This window comes from Cornus florida, unplaced genomic scaffold (genome assembly GCF_030987335.1).
Source record: "Cornus florida cultivar Cherokee Brave unplaced genomic scaffold, ASM3098733v1 CherokeeBrave_3.0.0_Hap2_Chr01, whole genome shotgun sequence".
NCBI classification, from domain to species: Eukaryota; Viridiplantae; Streptophyta; class Magnoliopsida; order Cornales; family Cornaceae; genus Cornus; species Cornus florida.
Window position 1 is genome coordinate 74,587,759 of NW_026775571.1, and position 25,320 is coordinate 74,613,078.

Genomic DNA, 25,320 nt, shown 5'->3' on the forward strand with positions numbered 1-25,320 from the left:
ACTTACCTTTCTATAATATGTAGGCTCTCATTTTTGTTTCATAATCTTAGTTACCTCTTCTATAATGAATTATTTTGTTCATAAAGGCTCAGCTTGTTTCGACGTAAAATATTTTTTTTCGAAAAATAATTTTTTAGGTAAAATATTTTCTTTTATTTTTATTTTTCAGTGTTTGGCAAATGTCTAGGTCAAGATTTAGGTCTAGTCCATTGGGTGGGGCGTGTAAAATAGTTTGGTTGAAAATTGATGAATAAATTATTTTTTTTCAGTTTTAATATTTTATTGGGCAAATTTCTCAAAACCTTCAAAACTATTAAAAAGTAATCATAAAAACCCAACCAGTTTTTAAAACCCCCAACAATATAACAACATTATCATTTTACCCTAACTCTGTCAATTGGCCGTTAAGGGTATGTGAAATGACTAAATTACCCTTATTATATTCTCTTTTATTTAAAAAACAAAAAAAATCATATTTTAGAAATTACAATATTACCCTCTACAGTGTACCTAATGGTAGGTACAATATTAAATTCAAACGACGTGGCACAAATTTCACTCCTCTCTCTCTCTCTCTCTCTTTCTCTCGCATAGCAGCCATGGATGACCTTCCATTACAGAAGATACAAATATCGGGCCCCACGTTAGCCTCTTTGATCCAACGTTTCCCTTCCTCTCCAGGTGACGTGAATCAGAAATTGTTAATTCCATTGATGGATGAGAGTCGAGGGTTGGTGGTGGCGACGAACGGGACGGCGACGAAGAAGAGGTCATCAGTGGACACTTCCAGAGGGAGCTGGACGGAGAGGAATTTTTCAAGGATTTGTATTTGGGAATCCGATGGTGAAGTTGGTGATATCACTTGCGATATAATCGATAATATGGAGGCTTCGATGCTTTACAGAGATGGTTCTAGGTCGGATCGTGATGGGGTTAACCAGTTTCGAAAGGGTCCATGTTGTTTTACTGGGGAAGTGAAGAAACCGGGTCAGATTGTATCGAAAGGGTATAAGAATTACGATTTGATGCTGAATCTCCAATTGGGTATTAGGTAATTTGATGAATTGGTTTGTGGGTTTGTTGATTTTCATTGCAATTGTTTGTCATTTTTGAGTGATTAGCTTTTGAGTTTGATTAAGGTTTCAATTGTGTTGTGGGCATTGAATCGTTTTGGGTCTGATTAGGGTTTCAATTTTGTGTTGTTGGTTTTGTAAGTATTCAGTTAGGAAGCATGCTTCAATTGTGCGAGACCTTAAGCCTCATCAGCTGGTTCTCCCTGCGCGAGTCCTCCGTTACCTCTTCTCTCTCTTCCAAAATCCAATTTTCTTTCCAAATCGAGAACTCCCCCAAATCCTACACTCTCTCCCCATGCATCTTCCTCTTCTTCACGATGCCGTTTCAAGATCAACTGATCCACACACATGAATACCGTACATGCCAATTTCACTTTTCTTCAGTGTGCACACAACCAGGCCAATCACAAATGTAGAGACAATCCCCTCTGAAATCGACTCACCAACAAATTGTTCCCTTGTTCTCGATTCGAATTCGACACCAAACTCGGTTTGCATTTCGATGACCTGAGTAATTATCATAATCATTTCCACTGCTTTCGATAATGGATGAAATAATGGTGGCTTTTCGGGCTTCCTGAAACTCATGCATGGAGGAGAGAAGATGAACTAAAACGATGACACTGTGGGTGTGTTTTTGCTATTACAAGCTTGGGGGTATTTTCGGCATAACACATTTAAATACACATCACTTTTTTTGGTACATGTGATAGTAGGGGTATTTTCGTCACAAAAGTCAATTTGTCAAAGCATTTGTTAATCACGCGTTGGGTTAACGGGGCCAATTGACAGAGTTGGGGTAAAATGATAACATTGTTATATTGTTGGGGGTTTTAAAAATTGGTTGGGATTTTATGATCACTTTTTAATAGTTTTGGGGGGTTTTGAGAAATTTGCCCTATTTTCTTTCTTCACAAATATTTTATGACAAAAACACAAAAAAAAATATTTTACGTGAAATTATAAAACGTAGATTCTAAATAGAATATCGACAAAGATTGGGTTGGAATTTTTCCCCTATTAAGAATTTACTCCTATGTTATTTTTTTAATAATTTGAACAGTAATCTGCTGTAAAGTACAAATCTTATTTATCGTCAAAATAATCCTCCAATAATCGTACTGTAATCCGTCACGCGTCCTTTCAGTTTCTTTTTCTTTCTCCACTCTCTTTCGTTATCGATGGAAACTTTGGAAACCCAATTGAATCATCAGTGTACTACACGGTCTCGGATGAGCTGAGATTCCGAATTGAAGTTTATTGCAATTCCTCAGGTTAGGGTTTTAGAAGCACTCTCTTCTTACATACTCTTTTATCTTTCTTCCTACTGTTGCTTTCAGTTCTAATCTTTCTGTTCAGGCTGAAGATATTCCTATATATGTTCACATATAAGTGCGTGTGTGAGAGAGCCGGATCACACTTAGTGGATTTATTGTGTTCTTTTTTAATTATACTTGCTCAATTTCACTTGTTGAAGTTTATATAATCTCAAATGAATAATTAATGCTAGATAAGATCAAAGATGTGTTCATGATTGAGTTTAGCAAATCAAACTGTGTGTATCTTTATCAATATATGTTTTTAATTTCTAGTCAAATTATGACTACACTCAAACGAATTCTATACTATACAGTTAATGTGTTCACACACTTTATAAAAATAAGCTTCATTTTATTTTTGCTCTCTGATTGCTTTAGGTTACAATTTATGATGGTAAATCAAAGAGAAGTGAGGCATTGGGGTAAAATTGAAACACTTAGCCAAGAACAAAAGGTGGAAACTCTTCGTACCTTATTTAATTATTATTTTTCCTTTTGCAATAAGAAAACATTATTGGGTCTAAAATGCGAAATGATGATAGCTTTTGTGGGATAGAGGGAGAAATAAAGAGCTTCCAAATTTGAATTCACCAAGTATTTAAATATTTTTTTCCTTTAAAATAGATAAAATAGCCTTTAAATCTTGCAACTTGAACAAAAGAATGACCTAGACAGACTATCATATGGGTACTATGCAGTTGATCTATTGCAGAAGTAGGAGCCGTCTTTGGATCACCTGCAGCCTCATTTTATGATCTAGTTAAAATGTGGTGGCTTGTTGGTTTGGAAACTTCTTTTCCGCCTTATTTTGTTGTCCAGAATTGAATTAATCTAGAAATACAGCAGACCCAAGGCAAAATCAGACTAGTTAGCCTTCCTCGGAGGGACTTGTTTCTTGGGTATAGCTTTATTAGATTAGCTTACACGATATGTTTTGCCAATTATCTATATTTAAATAATTATTCAAAATATTTTTACGTCTTTCAGTGCTTTTAATTGAATTTGAATGGCTGTAGTTTCCACTTGAAGCTTTTTTTGGTATGCTATATTTGATAGACTGGACTTACTAGATGGTTTTGTTCCTTACTTTGATCTTTTTTTTGCTGACATGGTGGGATTTGATGAGGTTCTACTAGTTTTTACCAAAGGTGTCTCAATGGTGAGGAAGGAACCAAAGTTGATCATATAGCCAAATCTTAATGAATCTAAACTTATAAACCTAATTAAGGTAGAAGTAATCAAATTCTCCTATTATTGTTATTATTATTGTTCATGTTTTTGTATCAAGGGTTCTGAAATCCCAAAAAATTTCTTTTCTCATTCAAGCTAACAATAATTAGCTTGATTGATTATTTAATCATATACTGTGATATTTGAACTTCATAGTACCTGGAATGAGTAACTCTATCTTGTGTTTAGTTAGTCTTTTGACAAAATCCATCACATTCCATCTAGTATTTAATTATCTAATTCTAATTACAGATCACTATTTTTGAACTTTTTAACACATCCAAAATATGTGATTCTAACTCCTTACCTTGTGACTCTGTTTTTCTTATTATTGTTCTCTCACCATATTCTTTTGATTGAGTAACCTTAGAAATAAGGAGTTCTAATTGATGTGGACTATCTCTCATAATTGATTATATATTTGCATTGGACTATCTCAATGATAATTCTTTTATTGGAGCTGTTATGGCTTATATATGTGCTTCCCATCTCATTGAATGATGGCCCATACCTCATTAAAGAGACTGCTGTTCCTTTTGTGACTGATATACCATGGATTTAAGAAGAGGGGAAAGAAAAAAAGGTTCACATTGTTGTGAAAAGTTAGATCACAATTTGACAGACTCATAGTAAATCTTTATAACTCTATTAATGTTGAATGATTTTGAATTATTTATTTATTTTAATATTAAGAAAGTGGTGCAATTGTCATTAATTTTATTTTTTTATTTGTGGCTATTTAAAAGATTGAGGTCGCTCGGGTTCATTTAGATCTGTTTTCTATACACAGGAGCTTTAATATAGTTCATTAAGTATCAGGAGTTTTATTTGTTGTAAATAGGGCAAGAGGGAGTCATATGAGATAATATGATTTTGCTAAGTTTGTGTCTGTAGTTGCTTCTTGCTTTGAAAAAAGAGTACTAATACTCACACTGAGCACTTACAGTGAATTGCCTAACAGAATAATTTTTAATTGGCTATTTATACCAAAGACAACTAAGTGGAGGCCCCACTTCCTTATTTGTTGCATAATTGGCCAATTAAAAGAGTAGGTTTAGCAATTCACTGCAACTATTCGGTGCAAGAATCATTTCTCTTGAAAAAAAGTTGGTCCAAGAAGCCCGGGAGTGGTAGCGTGAATGCAAAAGTAGATGAGTTCTACTAAGTGTGATGGAGAAGATTCAATATAGGGTCAGCGTGAATTTAATATTTCTGGTTTCTTGAGCAATGGCTATCACAATTTTCACAGTTCTTTAAGATAGAATTATGAAATCTGGTTCTTTCCTGGATTTAGTCATATTATCATCAATGATCACCAAGTCATCCTAATTAATCATTCAGCGTGTAATATCAGTGGTCTTATTGGAATAGCTAGAAGTTATTATGTCCTGATATGTTAATGATACAAAAGCTGCTTCGATTAGTCTATCTTAATATAAATGAGGAGAAATTATATTGTTTTCTCTCAATTTCTGGAAGACTTATGGTAGTACTATGTATATTTTAATGCCAATTAGGAGCATCTACCATATTTGTGTTGTATATATTATTGTAATAGAAAACAACTCAATGCAGTAAAAACAAGTATTTTTTTTTCCGATAACCAGGGTGTCCGGGGCTTTGCCCCGACTAATCCACGGGACCCGTGCAAAAATGCAGTAAAAACAAGTATAAAATACAAGGATAAGAAGGATTAGGAATCCTTCCTAGAGTAAATGAAACAAAAATAGGAAAAGCAATGAAAGAAGAGGATTGCAACAAGAAAAGGAAGTATCTAGAAATACAAGGCAAGAGAAATTTAGATAAATCTTCTTGCTCCTGTCATAGAATCAAATCAATTTGTTTTACGTATAAAAAACAGCCCTTTTTGTTCTGTTCGAAATTCCTTGGTCAGCTTTTATTATCTAAGGTTGGGTTTTAGATGCAATTTTGACATATTTGTCATTGGATGCAGGAGAATCTACTAACCAAAAAGAAAAAGTGGCTGGAGGTGTAGCATGTTTGGTTGGAAGGCTTCGATGGTACAAGGGGAAGATCAAAAAGAAAAATCTTCTCTTTGATCTCAGCTGTCAAAAGCCGCATAAAGTTTTGTGGAGAGTTGCCCTAAGGTAGAATGTTCTGTTGAAGACTGAAGGAGCTGCGTCCTTGTATAAGAGGCAAGAGGAATTTGGACATAGACGGTCTTTAATCCTGTCACAGCCTCTGAAGGATCTAGTTGCCCATGCTAGCGGAGAAGAACCAGTGTTGCTGCTTCAGCACGAACATCAGCAAGATTCTAGGGAGTTTTGGAGGATTTTCCTTCAGATCTGTGCCAAAGACTTCAACCATGTGTTGAGAGGTATCTATAATTCATTGTGTTTCACTAAGTATAATAAAAGGAAATTTAGAGTGGAAGTTTTTGCATGAATTTTCTATATTCTCACCCCTTATTTTTTCTTCATGTGCTAAGAATTTTGTATGTTGGAAATTGGAGATTGTATTTTTGGACCTTTTACCACGTCTTCTCTTTTTAATCGGATTGTTAGCTGCTGATTTATTTTATTTTATTTTATTTTTTGGTTCTCTACCCACTAATGCATCTTTTTCTCATCTCGAAATCAATATTTGATTTTTACTGGCAGTTGCCTTAATGTGTGTATCTTGCTCTAGATATTAAATTGACTAGGTTGTATGACAGTGAATGAATTAACAATGTTAGGTACCGTTGTCCTTTGCCTTTACATTCTTTTATTTGGAATGAATAGGATGCAATGACATCTAATTTTACTTTTTCTATGTTTAAATTCTAGGATTGATGATGTTATGAATTGTCTTGTTTTACTTTTAGTTTCCACTGATGGCAAGCCCCTCTGGCCAAGGATTTAATTCAAACAGAATCTATAGGCGTTGGTTGGCTGAAACATTTGATGGTCATGAAATAGCAGAAGATGAGCTATCAGATAATCTTATCGAAAATGATGATATTATTCAGCCATCAATTGGAAAGTTACCTATAAATTTGGAGACTTTGGAACCATATGTCGGCATGGAGTTTGAATCAGCAGAGGATGCTCGGGAATTTTATGAGATCTATGGAAGACGTGTGGGCTTTACCATACGGAATAACCGTACACGACGTTCACTTAAAGATAATTCAATAATTGGTCGGGAATTTGTTTGTTCAAAAGAAGGTTTTCGTCCGGATAAATACGCCAACAGAGAAAACAGAATTCTTCCTTCAAGGCCCGCCACCAGAGAGGGATGCAATGCAATGTTGAGGATAAATGCAAAAGATGGAGGAAAGTGGGTTATATACGGGTTTATAAAAGAGCATAATCACGAGCTTAATCCTAGCAAAATACCACCCCGACGATCGCATAGGATTGCATTTTGTGAGGTATGTTTGAGGCAAGTGTTTTCCATGTAATGCTTGCATACACCATTCTGTATTAAAGTTGAAATTTTTATTCAGTTTTCTGGTTGCATTTTGTTTCCTGCTCCATAATATCACTAACCACTGTCAAATCCATAATTTTGTAACTATATTATTTATTCAAAATTCACATTCGGGAGATGGTTGGAGTAGCACCAATTGGAGATAAAGTGAGAGAAAATAGGTTAAGGATGGTTTGACACGTGCAAAGAAGACCTTTAAGTGCGCCTGTTAGGAAAAGTGACAATAGTCCATATAAACAGAGAAAACTATTGAGAGGAATATTTCTTTCTTCCTATCTTTGATAATGTACACGGCATCGATATAAATAGGTGATACAAGGCATAAAAATAGGAACTAATTAACTACTGATTCTAATTTAAATTTAAACTTTCCTATTCTGTAAGCAATGACTAATTCTACATATTTACAGCTATGATATTCCTGAAATTTCGGCTATATCTTGGCTGAATTATTTTCGTTTCCAACACTCTCCCTCAAGCTGGCTTGAATATGTCTTCCATGGCCAGCTTACCAATTAAGTAGTCAAACTGTCTTTTGTGTAGCTCCTTTGTAAGAACATTTGCAATCTGTTCGGTGGTGGGTATATAAGACATGCAGATTAATCCCTTCTCAAGCTTCTCTTTGATAAAGTGCTTGTCAACTTGCACATGTTTAGTTTTGTCGTGAAGGACAGGATTATGAGCAATTGCAATTGCTGCCCTGTTGTCACAGTACACTTTCATTGGTGAAGTACTCGGAATTTTTAAGTCTTCTAGTAACCTTCTGATCCACAAAGCTTCACAAATTCCATGAGCAACTGATCTAAATTCAGCTTCTGCACTACTTCTAGCCACTACGTTCTGTTTTTTGCTTCGCTAAGTAACCAAATTCCCTCCAACAAAGGTACAGTAGCTTGAGGTAGATTTCCGGTCAGTAATGCTACCAGCCGAATCCGCATCTGTATAGACTTCAACCTGAAGAAGCCCCTGTTTTTTTAAATAACAAACCTTTACTAGGAGTTCCTTTTAGATACCTTTGGAATTTGTACGCTGCTTCAAAGTGTTCCTGTCCCGGTGAATGCATGAATTGGCTCACTCTACTTACTGCGAATGCTATATCGGGACGTGTATGAGATAAATAGATTAATCTTCCAACAAGTCTCTGGAATTGTTCTATACTCACGACGTCTTCGATTTTAGCATGCTGCAGCTTCAAGTTGGGCTCGGTTGGTGTTTCAGCTGCTTTACATCCAAGCAAACCTGTTTCACCAAGCCAGTCAAGTATGTATGTGTGTTGAGTGACAAAATACCCTCCTTGGACCTAGCGAACTCCATTCTGAGAAAATATTTCAATGCTCCTAGGTCTTTTATCTCGAAATCTTTAGCAAGTCCCTTCTTCAATCTTTCCAGTTCGACACTATCATCACCTGTTAAGATTATGTCATCCACACAAACAATCAAGATAGATACTTTACCTTTTCTTGAATGTTTATAGAATATAGTATGGTCTGCTTGACTTTGATAGTAACCAAGGTTTTTTATAACCTTCCCAAAGCGTTCAAACCACGCTCTTGGGGATTGTTTGAGGCTATATAGGGACTTGTTCAATTTGCAGACTTTATCTTCACCAAACTTCTTCTCATAACCTGGAGGTAGGCTCATATAGACTTCTTCTTTTAGATCTCCATTTAAGAAGGCATTTTTTTACATCTAATTGATGCAAGGGCCAAGCTGTAATTCACGGCCAAGGATAGTAAAACCCAAATTGAGTTCATCTTGGCAACCGGAGCAAAGGTTTCTTGGTAGTCAATTCCGAGGGTTTGTGTAAACCCTTTTGCCATGAGTCTCGCCATATACCTCTTCACGCTACCATCAGCTTTGCATTTCACCGTAAATACCCATTTGCACCCTACGGTCTTCTTGTCCTCAGGTAGGTTCACTAACTTCCAAGTACCATTCCTTTCAAGAGCATTCATCTCTTCCATAACTGCTAACTTCCAGGTCGGATCACCCAAGGTTCCTTAATAGTTCTTGGAACAAACAAGTTAGATATTTTAGAAGTAAATGCTCTATGACCATTGGAAGGTTTATTGTAGGATAAATATTTTGCAACGGAATGTTGGGTACACTTTCGGATTCCTTTTCTAATGGCTATAGGGAGATCATAATTTGTGGGTATTGTGATACCCCCGGATCTCCGAATGCGGATTGGCCAGGCCCACGCCCGAATTTCCGAGGATATAAAAAACAAATCGGCAATAAACGAACACAGAATACAAATATGATAAATAAGAATAAATAAAATGCTGAAAGAAAAAACTAAAATGATAATCCAATAATTAATCCTCAGAATAAATTTCCATTGATTAATAAATCCTTCTGACACAATTAATTCTCCAAAATAATACAACTCGGGAATCCATACTATGTGGACCCCTAGAAAATCCAAACTAAATAAGTAACTGAAATAATGTCTACATCTGAAAATTAAAACATAAACGAATCTCCTAAATAGAAGCGAAAGAATGAAGTAGACCGATCCCTACTCAGCATGAACAACCTTTACTCCTGACGAATGCCTAAAAAATAATGGTGGGTCAGGCCACAAACAAGTTCTACTCTACTACAGTCCAAGCAGAGATTCGATACACGTATACGTCTTAGTTAATCCATCTATAACTAGTAGTCCGTATATATGTATAGATACATACTATTGGAACCTCACTAGACTATAGGGTTGTCTCAACCTGAATAGTAGGCAACATGGAAATCGCACAAAAAGTGGGCATGAGTACCTAGACCTACCAGGGTACACAACTACACTATATTTAGCTACACATCCCTGGGAATATACGCGCCCTAACCACTGATCCTGAGACTCAAGCTCATATTATGGTATATAATTATATATATAAAAATCCATCCTATCCAACCATAAGTAATCCAAGTAGGTCATTCAACTTGTTTAGTTGACCTGACACGAATATAAGTAGAACTTAATATTTTAGTTAATCCATTCCCTTATACAAAAATAGATAGGACTTAACTTCTTTGGTTAATCCGTCCCTAGAATGCCACCGTCCCATACCGGTGCATTAAACCATACAATCCATAAATAAATAGGCATGACTTAACTTTTTGGTTAATCTGTCCCTAGAATGCCACTGTCCCATTCCAGTGCACTAAACCATACAATCCAATAAATGATGCAACAGATAAAATAACACATCAATTAATCCAGAAATAATATGATACACATCATACAGATATCCTTTGCATATATTTTAGCAAATACAACAATTTAAATAGCATGTAGTTAATTGACATTCCAAATAATTAACCTACATCTCAATTAAATTATATAAAGGTTCATAGCCATTATTTAAAACTATTCTGACATTAATTTAAATTGTTAGAACAATTAAATTAATTCCTTCATCCAATTAAACAACTTATAGGTTATTTAATTCCCAATTATCCACATCCTTAGCACACATATGTATATTATGCATTCTGGGATTTCCCAAGTCCATTTAGTCATTTAATAATTGATTAAAAATAGATTTAAACAAATCTGGATGCTTAAAACCAAAAATCCACGGTCGCAGCCCAACTGAGCAATCTCGGTTACAACTGAGCAGACTTGGTTACAACCAAGTCGGCTCGATTGCCAACCAAGTCGGCTCGATTACCAATCGAGTCGGCTCAGTTCGAACTGAGTCGACTCGGTTGATGCTGAAGGTTGTCTTCTTCGTCAGTTAACTGAGTCCACTCGGTTGATGCTGAAGGTCGTCTTCTTCGTTCGTTCAGCATCTATAAACCCTAAAACTTCATTGTTAAGGCCTCTAAGCTTTAACCTAAGCCCCATACGTCCATAATAAATTATTTTAGATGTTTTAACATGTAAAGATTAAACTTAAACATCAATTATGCATAAAAAATCCAAGAATCATTCAAAACAAGAATATGAAACTAAAATCATACAACCCTCAGTTTTAGTCCGATTAAGCATGTATAATTATGCAGTTTTAATTGTTTAAGTTTCGTAGAATCTCCTAGGCATGTATAGAAACACAGATCAAAGGGAGAGAGTAAGAGAAGAACTTGCCTTTAAGGATTTCGGATTGAAACCCTCAAACCTCCTTCTTCTCTACTTTTTCCGGCGACCTCTTGGCTGCCTTCTCAGTCCTCTGTGCTCTTGGTTCAACCCACGAGCAAGCCTCCTAACCTCTCCTTGGTTCGGCCTTGAACCCTTGGCCAAAACCTCCTTCGTCTCCCTCAAGTTTTCCTATCTGTATCTCTCTGCCTTAGGGTATATAATATATCGTATATAAAACCTAGCCTCCCACAGACTTAAACTATTATATATATAGGCTAGGAAATCTAACACTAATCCTAATTCTTCTCCAATTCCCTCCTTAATAGATAATAAAATGAAAAGGAAAAATCAGACATAAATATATCTATAGGTCTGGTAAACTAACGTGAATATAGAGGTATATATATATAATATAACTTATAATTATATATACAATACTAACTATGTAATATTAATATTACTAACTATAATTGTTAATAATAATAATTATAATAACCTTATATACATATATACCCACATATATATGTATAACCATCCCTGGATAATTACTCCTATCTAAGTAGTCCATGCGACCCAAATCGGTTGGTCCATTACTACTTTCCATACTCCATCCTTTAAAATAAAAAAATAAAATAAAACAGAAAGCAATTAAATCATTTAATCATATCATATAATTACAATTAAGCCATACATCATTTAAATAAGTAAAACACCCAATTAATTAACTACACAAGCACCTAATTAAATCAAATAAATCACATAAGCAATTAAGACAAATAAGCATATAATCATGTAGCCACGTAAACACATAGCCACGTAAGCACATAATCACATAATTAAATAAAATGTAATAAAATAAATAATTAAATTCCTTTTATATCCTTTTGAAAACTATGGGTATTACATTCTTCCCCTCCTAACAAAAGAAATTCTGTCCTCGAAATTCACAAAACTCTGAATTATTTTTCTTTTAAATTCATTTCCGTTTCATGTGGACTCTGCCTCTGTGTATGGGCTCCACTGAATTCCAAAACATCCAATAAAAATTTATGGTTCCTATTTTTAAGAAACCCAAAAACTTTACCACACATAGGTTGTATCTGACAACAACTCAATTTTACCCAATATTTAGTTAAGGGTAGCAATCTCTATTCTTCTAAGTTCCATAGAATATATGCACAAAACTCCTATGCACCTAGTGCTTACGATTTAGTAATGCTAATCTATATGCTACTGCCTCAATTGATAAATAAAATCCTTTAAAAGTCAATTTAATAAGTAAAACCGACCTTCCTCCAAAAATCGCCTTGCTTCCTATATGGAAGACAGCACGAGCAACTACTTCATGATAGAAAACTCTAGTATATGAGTTCTATTATTTCCAAAACCTACTGCCGCCTCCCAACCGCGCACAAACCACTACAAAGGAGAGTATTACTTTCCGACATGTTTATAAATGAAGTCAAGGTGTGATTGTACAACCCTTGCTTCCATTTCAAACCAACAAATGAGAGGTCTACACTATGTAATATACAAAATCTCAAACGTTGTCACACCAACCTCCTTGTGTCAACAATATGACAGACAAAAATCTGAAAAATGAAGTAATACTTCCAATTATCTACGAAAACCTAGGATATATGCCTCAAGCATATCCTCCACGATTGAATCAAATCTCTCAATCAATTTGCCCATCTAGAAATATAAAGCAAAGCTGTTGCTCCAAAATCGTCAGAAAATTCCTTCGAAATAGCACTTTTCATCCACGATAATGGATATCCACATGCTATAACGTACTCCATTATCAGTGCAATGTAGAACTGATATGAAACCCAAAGTGAACATTTCTCTAATTAATGTTCATAAGCGAACTTACTTAATCCATCACTCTTATCCCATATGGAAAAATTTCCAATTCAATGTTGATAATTCCTACCGACCATCCACTCCTGATTAGTCCTACTCCCGTTTTGATATAGGAAGTGGCAAAAATCTCCAATGATATCCGATTATCAATTTTCCACCTTTCTAGTAGGTGTTATTCTCAAAGACAATTATGCACATGTCCTTACCCATACCTGTTCACCCAAACTGACATTTGATGTCTTGACGTAACTTATAACCGTCGAGAAAAATTCACGAATTTTGCATCTCAGTCACTCCGGCATCATTTACAGAACCTACTAATCCTCCTCCAGTACCTTAAGCTTTATTTGAGGAAGGTAGTACCTCCTCCAGGGTCAACTCCGATATTCTAGGTTAACCTGCTTAATTACCTTGGTAATAACAAGTGTCGTTATTACACATGCTATAAATTCAACAGATAACAACTAACCGAAATATTTAAATATCATATCGGTTGTTGAGAGCATCCATTTCCATATTTACTTCCACACGACGGAACTTAATGCAAAGTGTGAATCACCACTTTTATCCATCTAAGCCGTCTTGTGATCTGTTCTATTCGTATGAACTGATATCCTACCAGTTCAAAATAGACAAAATTAAGCTGATTTAATTTATCAGTCAACCAATATCCCAATCGGAATCCTAACCCTTGTGTAAAATCAGCAATCCTTCACCTAAATCCGTGGAAAATGCTCCGTCATTTCCACTTCAGTATAGGAAATGGCTGTAAGGATCTAGTGATCTCTGATGATCTATCTCAATTATCTAATAAATATTAGACTTGGAGACAAAATCACCATGTCACTCCTTTTGCCTGTCCTCCAAACATCTATTTCATACCGTGAAGCATCATGTTTCCACCAGGATGAATAAAGAACTAAGAGTTGTGAACTCGGTCCTTGCATCCTCCTTTTAATTTGTTTATAGAAAGTACCGTTAGTCTGGTACCACCAGCTTTCGTCTGCACCAATTATTTAAATTGGAGCATCTTCAAAAACTAACTTTGCAACTGAATCCATGCACCACTGATCCGTGATAAACTTACCAATAATGAAAATCAACTATCATTTTAACTCAACAAAAGTTAACAAACTATGACCTTTCCATACACACCGTGCACCTCTTCTTTATTTATAGGTGATCGGTCTCACCCTCCTGTCTTTGACACACCCTCTTCTTTAATACAATTAAGTGTCAATCAGACTTCTTATCTAACTTTAAAAGAATATGGTACCTTTCCATCCATCCAGATAAGTCATAAATGTCCTAGCAACAATTAATTATTGCGAAATATGACCGAAGAAAAAAATTCCCATATTATTTATGCAAGTAAAATGACCTAGTTTCCTCCTCCATGTGCAACACAGGAAACTCCTCCAAATAACACACCCTCACGAATAAATTCTCGATTAAGAATAGACTAATGAAGATTTATTAAATCTGCTATCCTTACTTGGCGTCATTCTAATAAGTACCTAAACCAGTACTAAATCCTCCTTCCGACTTGGGAACAACTTTTAAAATTTCCAAGAAGATGTTTTGCAACTCTGACACATCTGACAAACCATCATGGCGTTATAGTGGTCTTTATTTACCACAACCTCATGAATACCGAAATAGTTACCACCACCATTATCATGGCGTTGTAATATGATACAAATCCATACCTAGCGTAAAGTATATCAAACTAATCGTTCTAGATTATTTAACTCGTAGTGATGATTTAACTATCCCATCCCAAGTAACATACCATAATGACGCATGTCCAGGTCCAATAGATTGGCTAGATTTATGTGTATCTACCAAATCCTACGACCGCATGCTCACAAATCTAGTGTAAATAGCGCTATTACTCCATGTTATTAAAAACAATAGTTAGCTGATCACAGACTTGTGTCCTCAACTAAACCACATATTAATCATCCCAAATAGTTAAAGAAAATAAAACACGTATAACAAAAACAATACCAAAATATACTCCTACTTAAGACATCGTTCAATCTAGAAAAAAAAAGTCTCGTTTGAAATCAACCTTACCAGATTGTTTCGCAATTTCCTTTTATAGTTTCGTAGGTAATCATCCAACCTCGAAACAGATCTTTTAAACATACCTTAAAAACAACATATGTTTGCCTAAGCAAATGTCAAGGGCTTAACCCTCATCCTCCCTATACGCGGAATGTAAACTGTATAATTTGGCTTTATAAAGCGAATTAGAACGTCATAACATAATCCCCATACTCTCCTGAATATGATACAAAATTATACGTTTCGTTCTGATAAGAACTGCATCAAATCCCCAAAATCCTGAAAGTACTTCTTATATATCTCTTTTAGAGATGATAAGAAAGTTTAACTACATGTAGATTGATGAACACCAATTCTACTAATAGCATTCGCTATCCTTCTAGCAAATAAGATCACTCTTGCACAATCATTCATCTTCAAGATTCAGTACCCTCTTTCTTGGATACCCTCCTCCATTAGGATCTTCTTCGGGCTCCTCCTCCTCGCTTTTCTCTCTTTTGAGAATAACTGAAGTTGTGTAGGCCCAAGATGCAGTGACCCTATCACAAACATTTCAATCCTTTCTTGGCTTATACTTTAAAGTAGCACCAACCCGGAACTAAACCTTCGATCCCTAATTCTGCCTGTTGGCAAAGAAATCGATAATGTACTCCTTTTCTTATTTGGGACTTTATCGCTTTCGCCTTGGACCCCATCTTCCTTCTAGTGCCAACCATGCTTTGACTACAGAATATAATTGGCATCAGCTTCTCCTAACAAACCGTAAATAGAGTACAACGAATCCTAATATGGGCTCTAAGTTTTAAGAGACGCAATGCGGAAGTCACATAACGAAAGACACTCTTAAGGACACTTGAATCTGGAGTGCTCTGATACCAACTGTGATATCCCCGGATTTTCGAATGCGGGTTGGCCAACCCACACCCGAATACCCAAGGATATCAAAAACAAATCGGTAATAAACGAACACAGAATACAAATATGATAAATAAGAATAAATAAAATGCTGAAAAAAAAAAAACTAAAATGATAATCCAATAATTAATCCTCAGAATAAATTTTCATTGATTAATAAATCATTCTGACACAATTAATCCTTCAAAATAATACAACTCGGGAATCCATACATGTGGACCTCTAGAAAATCCAAACTAAATAAGTAACTGAAATAATGTCTACATCTGAAAACTGAAACATAAACGAACCTCCTAAATAGAAGCGGAAGAATGAAGTAGACCGATCCCTGCTCAATACGAACAACCTATACTCCTGACGACTACCTGAAAAATAATGATGGGTTATGCCCACAAACAAGTTTTACTCTACTACAGTCCAAGCAGAGATCCGATGCACGTATACATCCTAGTTAATCCAACAATAACTAGTAGTCCGTATATATGTATAGATACACATTATAGGAACCTCATTAGACTATAGGGTTGTCTCAACCTGAATAGTAGGCACATGCAAATCGCACATAAAGTGAGCATGAGTACCTAGACCTACCAGGATACACAACTACACGATATCTAGCTACACATCCCTGGCAATATATGTGTCCTAACCACTGATCCTGAGACTCAAGCTCATATCATGGTATATAATTATATATATAAAAATCCATCATATCCAACCATAAGTAATCCAAGTAGGTCATTCAACTTGTTCAGTTGACCTGACACGAATATAAGTAGGACTTAACATTTTAGTTAATCTATTCCCTTGTAGAAAAATAGGTAGGACTGGACTTCTTTGATTAATCTGTTTCTAGAATGCCAACGTTCCATACCGGTGCATTAAACCATACAATCCATAAATAAATAGTTAGAACATAACTTCTTTGGTTAATCCATCCCTAGAATGCCACCGTCCCATACCGGTGCATTAAGCCATACAATCCAATAAATGATGCAATAGATAAAATAACACATCAATAAATCCGGAAATAATATGATGCACATCATACAGATATCCTTTAGCAAATACAACAATTTAAATAGTATGTAGTTAACTTACATTCCAAGTAATTAACTTACATCTCAATTAAATTATATAAAGGTTTATAGCCATTATTTAAAACTATTCCGACATTAATTTAAATTGTTAGAGCAATTAAATTAATTCCTTCATCCAATTAAACAACTTATAGGTTATTTAATTCCCAATTATCCACATTCTTAGCACACATATGTATATTATGCATTCTGGGATTTCCCAAGTCCATTTAATCATTTAATAATTGATTAAAAATAGATTTAAACAAATATGGATGCTTAAAACCAAAAATCCAAGGCCGCAGCCCAACTAAGCAGGCTCGGTTACAACTGAGCCGACTCGATTGCCAACCGAGTCGGCTCGATTACCAATCGAGTCAGCTCAGTTCCAATTGAGTCGACTCAGTTGATGCTGAAGGTCATCTTCTTCGTCGGTTCAGCCTCTGTAAACCCTAAAACTTCATTGTTAAGGCCTATAAGCTTGAACCTAAGCCTCATACGTCCATAATAAATTATTTTAGATGTTTTAACATGCAAAGATTAAACTTAAACATCAATTATGCAAAAAAAATCCAAGAATCATTCAAAACAAGAATATGAAACTAAAATCATACAACCCTCTGTTTTAGTCCGATTAAGCATGCATAATTATTTAGTTTTAATTGTTTAAGTTTCCTGGAATCTACTAAGCATGTATAGAAACACAAATCAAAGGGAGATAGTAAGAGAAGAACTTGCCTTTAAGGATTTCGGATTGAAACCCTCAAACCTCCTTCTTCTTTACTTTTTCCGGCGACCTCTTGGCTGCCTTCTTAGTCCTCTGTGCTCTGGGTTCAACCCACGAGCAAGCCTCCTAACCTCTCCTTGGCTCGGCCTTGAACCCTTGGCCAAAACCTCCTTCGTCTCCCTCACGTTTTCCTATCTGTATCTCTCTGCCTTAGGGTATATAATATATCGTATATAAAACCTAGCCTCCCATAGACTTATACTATTATATATATAGGCTAGGAAATCTAACCATAATCCTAATTCTTCTCCTATTCCCTCCTTAATAGATAATAAAAAGAAAAGGAAAAATCAAACATAAATATATCTATAGGTTTGCTAAACTAACGTGAATATAGAGGTATATATATATATATATATATATATATATATATATAATATAACTTATAATTATATATATAGTACTAACTATGTAATATTAATATTACTAACTATAATTAATAATAATAATAATAATTATAATAACTTTATATACATATATACCCATATATATATGTATAACCATCCCTGGATAATTACCCATACCCATCCTGATTCCTATCCAAGTAGTCCATGCAACCCAAATCGGTTGGTCCATTACTACTTTCCATACTCCATCCTTTAAAATAAAAAAATAAAATAAAACATAAAGCAATTAAATCATTTAATCCTAACAAATAATTACAATTAAACCACACATCATTTAAATAAGTAAAACACCCAATTAATTAACTACACAAGCACGTAATTAAATCAAATAAATCACATAAGCAATTAAGACAAATAAGCATATAATCATGTAGTTACATAAACACATAGCCACGTAAGCACATAATCACATAATTAAGACAAGGGAAGGAGACGAGAGAATAGGATATGGTAAGGGATCCGAAGTTGTTTCCCAAAAACAATTTTTGGCAAAATAAGTATGATTTTCTAGAAAGGAGACATCCATACTCATAAGAATTTTCTTTGTTTGAGGATTATAGCACTTGTATCCTCTTTTGTTTGGGGCAGGTCCTATGAAAACACACTTCTCTGCTTTCAGATCAAGTTTAGATTGAAATTTGCTGTGTATATGAACAAAAACAGTGCATCCAGAATTTTTTAATGGCAAATCTGAATTAATTCTGCATTCAGAAAAGGTTTTTTTGAAATAATCTATTGGTGTGACATATCGCAAAACACGTGCAGGCATTCTATTAATTAAATAGGATGCTGTCAAAATTGCATCTCCCCATAAATATTTTAGAACGTGCATAGAAAACGTACATTATGGCACTGGCCACTTCAAGTACATGTTTATTTTTCCTTTCGGCAATGCCATTCTGTTGAGGAGTGTCACGACAGGTGGATTGATGCAAACTACCTTTTGCCTTCAAAAAATCCCCTAGATATTCCTTGAAATACTCTTTTCCATTATCAGAATGAAATAAACTGATTTTTGATTGAAATTGATTTTCAACCATTTTGTAAAAGTCTTGAAACACATTTTTTACTTGAGATTTTTCATTCATCAAATAAACCCTGCAATGTCGAGTGTGATCATCTATGAAAGCCACAAACCATTTTTTACCAGTCATGTTAGTAACCTTGGAAGGACCCCACACATCATTGTGAATCAAATAGAATGGTTTAGAAGCACGGTATGGTTTTGCTGGATAAGTAGCTCGATGGCTTTTAGATAAATAACAACTTTCACATTGAAATGAAGAACAATCCAAATCTTTAAACAAATCAAGAAACAAATATTTAAGATATGGAAAACTAGGACGTCCTAGTCTAAAGATGCCAAAGCATTATTTATTCATGAGTAGAAATTGAACTAATACTACTACTATAACCTTGAGTTGTTTTATTACCGAAGAGACTATCATCAAAATAGTAAAAACCATTGACCATTCTAGCACTGCCAATCATCCTCCCCAAGTTCCGATCCTGAAATTCACAATAAGAGTCAAAGAAAACAACACGAAAATTAGAGTCTTTGTATAATTTACTGACAGATAACAAATTGCAGGTCAGTTTAGGAACATGAAGGACATATTTAAGAGTTATATTTGCTGAAATTTTTATTTGACCTTTTCCTGCAATAGGTGAGAAACTGCCATCGGCAATCCTAACTCTTTCGCTTCCAGAACAGGATAAATTAGTATTGAATAAATAAGAAGAAGAGGTCATGTGATTAGATGCCCCTGAAACAATGATCCAAGGGGTAGGATTTTGACTACAGGATAGAGCATTAGGATTGTTACCTGTTTGTGTAAGAGAACCACTAGGAGTACCGGATAAAGAATTGGACTTTAGCAGTTTAAGAAGATGATCCTGCTCTTTATTGAACGGAGTCGTCTCAACTTCATTTGCATAAGAGGATGCATGAGTTTGTCTATCACTCGGCTTGCTGCTCTTCCAATTTGCAATCTTCCCATGGATCTTCTAGCAGTTTTCTTACGTATGGCGTGGTTTATTGCAGTAATCACACCACATTCAAGGCTTTTCATTTTGCCTTCGTTGATTATTGGAAAAGGCCTTATTTGCGCATTGCATCTGATGCAATCATGGCTGAGTTTTCGACAGGTGCAACAACTCCCTTTTTTCCAAGCATAACGTTCTTGCGACTTTCTTCCCTTCTAACTTCGGCAAAGACTTCACCGATAGAAGGCAGAGGTTGGCGACCAATTATTCTCCCCCTGACTTCATCAAATTCAATGTTTAATCCAACCAAGAACTTGTAGATTCGATGGTCTTCTACCACCTTTTATTGTGATTGCAGTCGTTTGGTGATTTCCACTCATAGTCATTGAACAGGTCTAGATCTTGCCACAACCTCTTTAGAGAATTGAAATACTTGGGGACATTGTCCTCTCCTTGACGAATTTCTCCAAGTTTTATTGTCAATTCATATATTTGGGACTGATTTCCCAAATCCGAATACATCTGGTTTACATTGTCCTAGAGTTCTTTGGCTGTTGGGTAACACATGTAGTTGGAACTGATGTCTTCCTCCATGGAATTCACCAGCCATGTCATGACCATGGAATTTTTAGCATCCCAGGTAGCATATGCTGAATCTTCTTTCACGGGTACCTTCCTAACTCCTGTCAGGTATCCAATCTTTCCTCGTCCCCGAATGTACATTCGGATAGATTAAGACCATCGCAGAAAATTATCATCATTTAGTTTAATGTTGGTGATTTGGACAGAGTGAGAATCAAAGTTAAGGGCATGGGTTTCCACGGTAGTCAATGGGGTTGTTTTGGAAGTGGTGGATCCGGATGTAGTTTCTGACATGGTGAAGGATGGCTAACAGGTTCTAGGGTTTTGGGAAGAGTCAGAGATTAAGTCCTTGCTCTGATACCATATAAACAAAGAAAACTGTGGAGAGGAATATTTCTTTCTTCCTATCTTTGATAATGTACACGGCATCTATATAAATAGGTGATACAAGGCATAAAAATAGGAACTAATTAACTACTGATTCTAATTTAAATTTAAACTTTCCTATTCTGTAGGCATTGACTAATTCTACATATTTACAGCTATGATATCCCAGAAATTTCGGCTATATCTTGGCTGAATTATTTCCGTTTCCAACAATCCATATTGAGGGTAAATTGGGTAATATTAGGGGAAGAGGAAGATCAAAGTTAACATGGGTAGAGTTAGTAAAGAAAGATATGATAGCATGTGGATTGACTGAGGCTATAGCCTTAAATAGAGCAGAATGGGAACATTGGAGCCATGGAGCTGATCCCAAATAATTAGGAAAGGGTTTGGTGGTTGTAGTAGTTATCAGAATCTTCTGAACTTTTTTTTTTTTTTTTTAAATTTTTTATTATTATTATAAAATAAGTAAAATTAATCAAGGGTGAAGATTGAATTGCTAATATCATCCTTTGATTTAGATGCCATGGCAATACAATGTCTTCGGCTCTTTTTGTTAGTGAATAGATTTATTAAAGAAACAACCTTTTCAAATGATAATTGTTAGAAGTTATATATATAATAATGGGTTGTTATGTAATTATGTTTAGTTAATAGGCCGTTTGTGTTATTATGTAAACGTTGTAATATATATAAGCCTACATAGGCTTATTAGGTTTTGTGAGTTGTTTTTGAATACACAGAGAATACGCTTTTGCTCTCTCTCTTTCTCTTTTGATTTTGAACATGGTATCAGAGCACAATGATCATGAGTGTGAGAGTTAGTAGGTGGGTTGGTGGTGAATCACGATCTGAATCACGATTTGAATCACGATTGGAATCGTGATTGTGGTTTTGATGTCTCTGTCGGCAATTTCTTGTTCACCGTAATTAGATCTGAAGTGTGTTCGTTGTCGTTTCTGCCTTCTTCATCGTCACCGGCAGCTCTTTTTTGGTAGTCGTCGCCTCTGCCTTCTTCGTCGTCGCCGGCAGAAGCTTCTTCGTCTCGATTTGCAGAGGTGAGATTGGTTTTCGGCCGAAAGTTGATTCGGCCGCTGCTCGTGGTTGGGTTGTCGTCGCCTCCGCCGTATTGTTTACCGGAGTTTGTGACGGAATGAAGAAGAACACCCGTGTTTAGCTACACGATTGTGCTACTCCAACCCTGGTTTGCTAAACCTGGGATAGTTATTCCAATCCCGGTTTACTAAACTAGGGATAGTCCAGATCCGGCCCGATTCCAAGATCCGACCCGTACCAGGATCCGACCCGGTTTCAGAATCTGACCCGTTTCAGACCCGCTTCCAGGTTCGGCCAGAATACAGATTTTTTTTTTTTTTTTCCTCTCCTTTTTCTTCTCTGTTTTGCTGGATTCAACATGGCCTCAAGTTCAAGTTCAGATTTGCTTTCACCCACGAACAGTCTTAATTCTCCAATGACTTCAGTTAAGCTTAATGGGAAGAATTACATATTGTGGGCCAAATCTGTTGCCATTTTTCTCAAAGGCAGAGGTCTTGGTTCTCATTTGACTAAAGAGAAACTCAAGACAACTGATACTTTTTTTGATGCATGGGAAAAGGAAGATGCTCAGATTATCTCTGTGATGATAAACAGTATTGAACCCCAAATTAGTTCAACATTACTTTATTTGGATACAGCCAAGGAGATATGGGATAGATTGTAGCAGTTATATTCTGGGATAGGTGATATCACCCGTGTTTATGAGCTATGTAAACAGTACTTCAATCTTGAACAAGGTACTCAAAGTATAGAAGAGTATTATTCCAAAGTTATGGGAGTCTGTGAAGAGCTGAATATGTATTAGCCTATTACTGCTGATGTTCGCAGTATGCAACAACAGCGTGCGGACTTTAATGTTGTCCGTTTTCTTACTGGTTTATCATCAGCATATGAGCCTTTTTGTGCACAGATTATGAGCAGTCCAACACTTCCATCTCTTGCTGAGGTGCTTTCTCGACTTTAGCGTGCTACACTAGCAAGTGATACCTCAAATTTGAATACTGGATAGAGTGGTGAGCGTTCAGCATTGGTAGTTTCAAAGGGTGAACATAATACTTACTGTGGAGGTCGTGGGGGACGCTCCACACGTGGTGGTCATGATTCACGTGGAGGACGTGGCCGTGGCAGGGAATTAAGAAAGTGTACTCATTGTGGTATTTCTAATCATACTGTGAACTTTTGTTGGGACCTTCATGGGAAACCATCTAGTTATGCAAATCAAGTTTCCTCTTCTCCGAATGATGTCGCTTTTGGATCGCACAATGTAGCTGAATCAAATACAGTTCATGTTCCATGGGATGAGTATACTCAGTTTTTGTCTTATAAGCAAGCATCTAATTCATCTTCCATGGCTACCTTTGCCCAGTCAGGTACTGCACACACGTCTATTGTCTTCCACTCGCAGTCCTTGGATCATAGACACTGGAGCATCTGATTATATGACCAGATGTTCTTCTCTTCTATCTGATTTTCATTCTGTACCTACTTCTCAAAGTGTTACTCTTGCTAATGGTTCATCCATTCAGGTTTCAGGTTTGGGGACAACTCAACTTAGTGATTCATTGTCTCTCTCGTCTGTTTTACATGTTTCGCAGTTTCCCTTTAACTTAATGTCTATCAGTAAGCTTACTAAATCTCTCCAGTGCTCTGTTACATTTGATCCTACTTCTTGTGTGTTTCAGGATCTCAAGACGAAGAAGAAGATTGGTAGGGGCATGAAGCTGGTGGCTTATATTATTTTGATTTCGAGCCTTCTCCTATGGCTCTTCAGTCTTCTCTGTCTTCATTCCAGTGGCACTGTCGCCTTGGTCACCCGTCATTTCAAGTTTTGAAGCGTCAAGTTCCTAGTCTTAGTTATGTGAAATTCTTGTCATGTGAAGTTTGTCAACTTAGTAAGCACCATGGCGTGTCTTTCAAGTCTAGGGTTAATAATCGTGTTTCTAGTCTTTTTCATTTGGTTCATTCAGATGTATGGGGTCCAATAAAACATTCTTCAATCAATAAATTTCATTATTTTGTGACATTTGTGGATGATTATTCTCGCCTGACTTGGTTGTTTCTAATGAAAGATCGTTCTGAGGTATTTTAAAATTTTCAAAAATTTCACAAAGAAATCAAAACTCAGTTTGGATGTCCAATTTGTATTCTACGTTCTAATAATGCTAAGGAATATTCTTCAACTGCCTTTGATACATATCTTAGTGATAAAGGAATTATTCATCAAAATTCATGTGTTTATACTCCACAACAAAATGGAGTTGCAGAACGTAAGAATCGACATCTCTTAGAAGTAACTCGTGCTCTTTTGTTTCATATGCGTATGCCTAAACGGTTTTGGGGTGATGCTGCTCTTACAGCCTGTCATCTTATTAACCGTATGCCGTCATCTGTATTAAATGGCAAATCTACACATTCTATTTTATTTCCTGATTCTCCCTTGTTTTCTCTTCCTCCTAGGGTTTTTGGATGTGTATGTTATGTCCACAATCTTGGTCCTGGTTTTGATAAATTAGACCCACGTGCCACAAAGTGTGTATTTCTTGGCTACTCTCGCTCTCATAAAGGTTATCGCTGCTATAGTCTCGTTTCTTAACGGTACTTTATTAGCGCGGATGTCACATTTTCTAAGTCCATCCCATATTTTTCAGATACTGATTCACTTTTTGATATCAATCTTGAGTCGCCTCCTTCTGCAGTTCCTCTTCCCTCACCTTCTCTTCAATCTCAATCTCTAGTTCCTTCATCTGCCCCGTTACAGGTGTACACTCGAAGACCAAAGCCATCTGCTGTCATGCCTCCTCCATCACCTTCAGAGTCTTTGGATCCGACAAATTCCACTGTGTCTGATTCCTTGCCGATTGCACTTCGTAAAGCTCCTCGCTTGTGTGCTATTAAACATCCCATTGCTCATTATGTTTCTTATAATTCCTTGTCACCATCATTCTCATGTTTTTCCTCTCAGTTGTCTACTACATTTGTTCCTAAGACTGTGTAGGATGCTTTGTCTGATTCAGGTTGGAGGAAAGCAATGCAGGATGAAATGGATGCTT

At 35.9% G+C, this 25,320-nt stretch overlaps 1 protein-coding gene across 2 annotated transcripts in view; it reads left to right on the forward strand.

Moving 5' to 3' along the window:
* Nucleotides 1-2,162: 2,162 nt before the first annotated feature.
* LOC132301256 (protein FAR1-RELATED SEQUENCE 5) overlaps nt 2,163-25,320 on the forward strand; it is a 28,679-nt gene continuing 5,521 nt past the window's right edge. Inside the window, exons 1-3 of one of the 2 annotated variants that reach the window (XM_059798528.1) lie at nt 2,163-2,347; nt 5,577-5,960; nt 6,450-6,998. In XM_059798528.1, the coding sequence (XP_059654511.1) occupies nt 6,459-6,998 (540 nt within the window). In that variant the 5' untranslated portion in view covers nt 2,163-2,347; nt 5,577-5,960; nt 6,450-6,458. Of the gene's footprint in view, nt 2,348-3,511; nt 3,621-5,576; nt 5,961-6,449; nt 6,999-25,320 lie in introns of those variants that run through there. The other variant, XM_059798533.1, reaches the window with a different exon arrangement.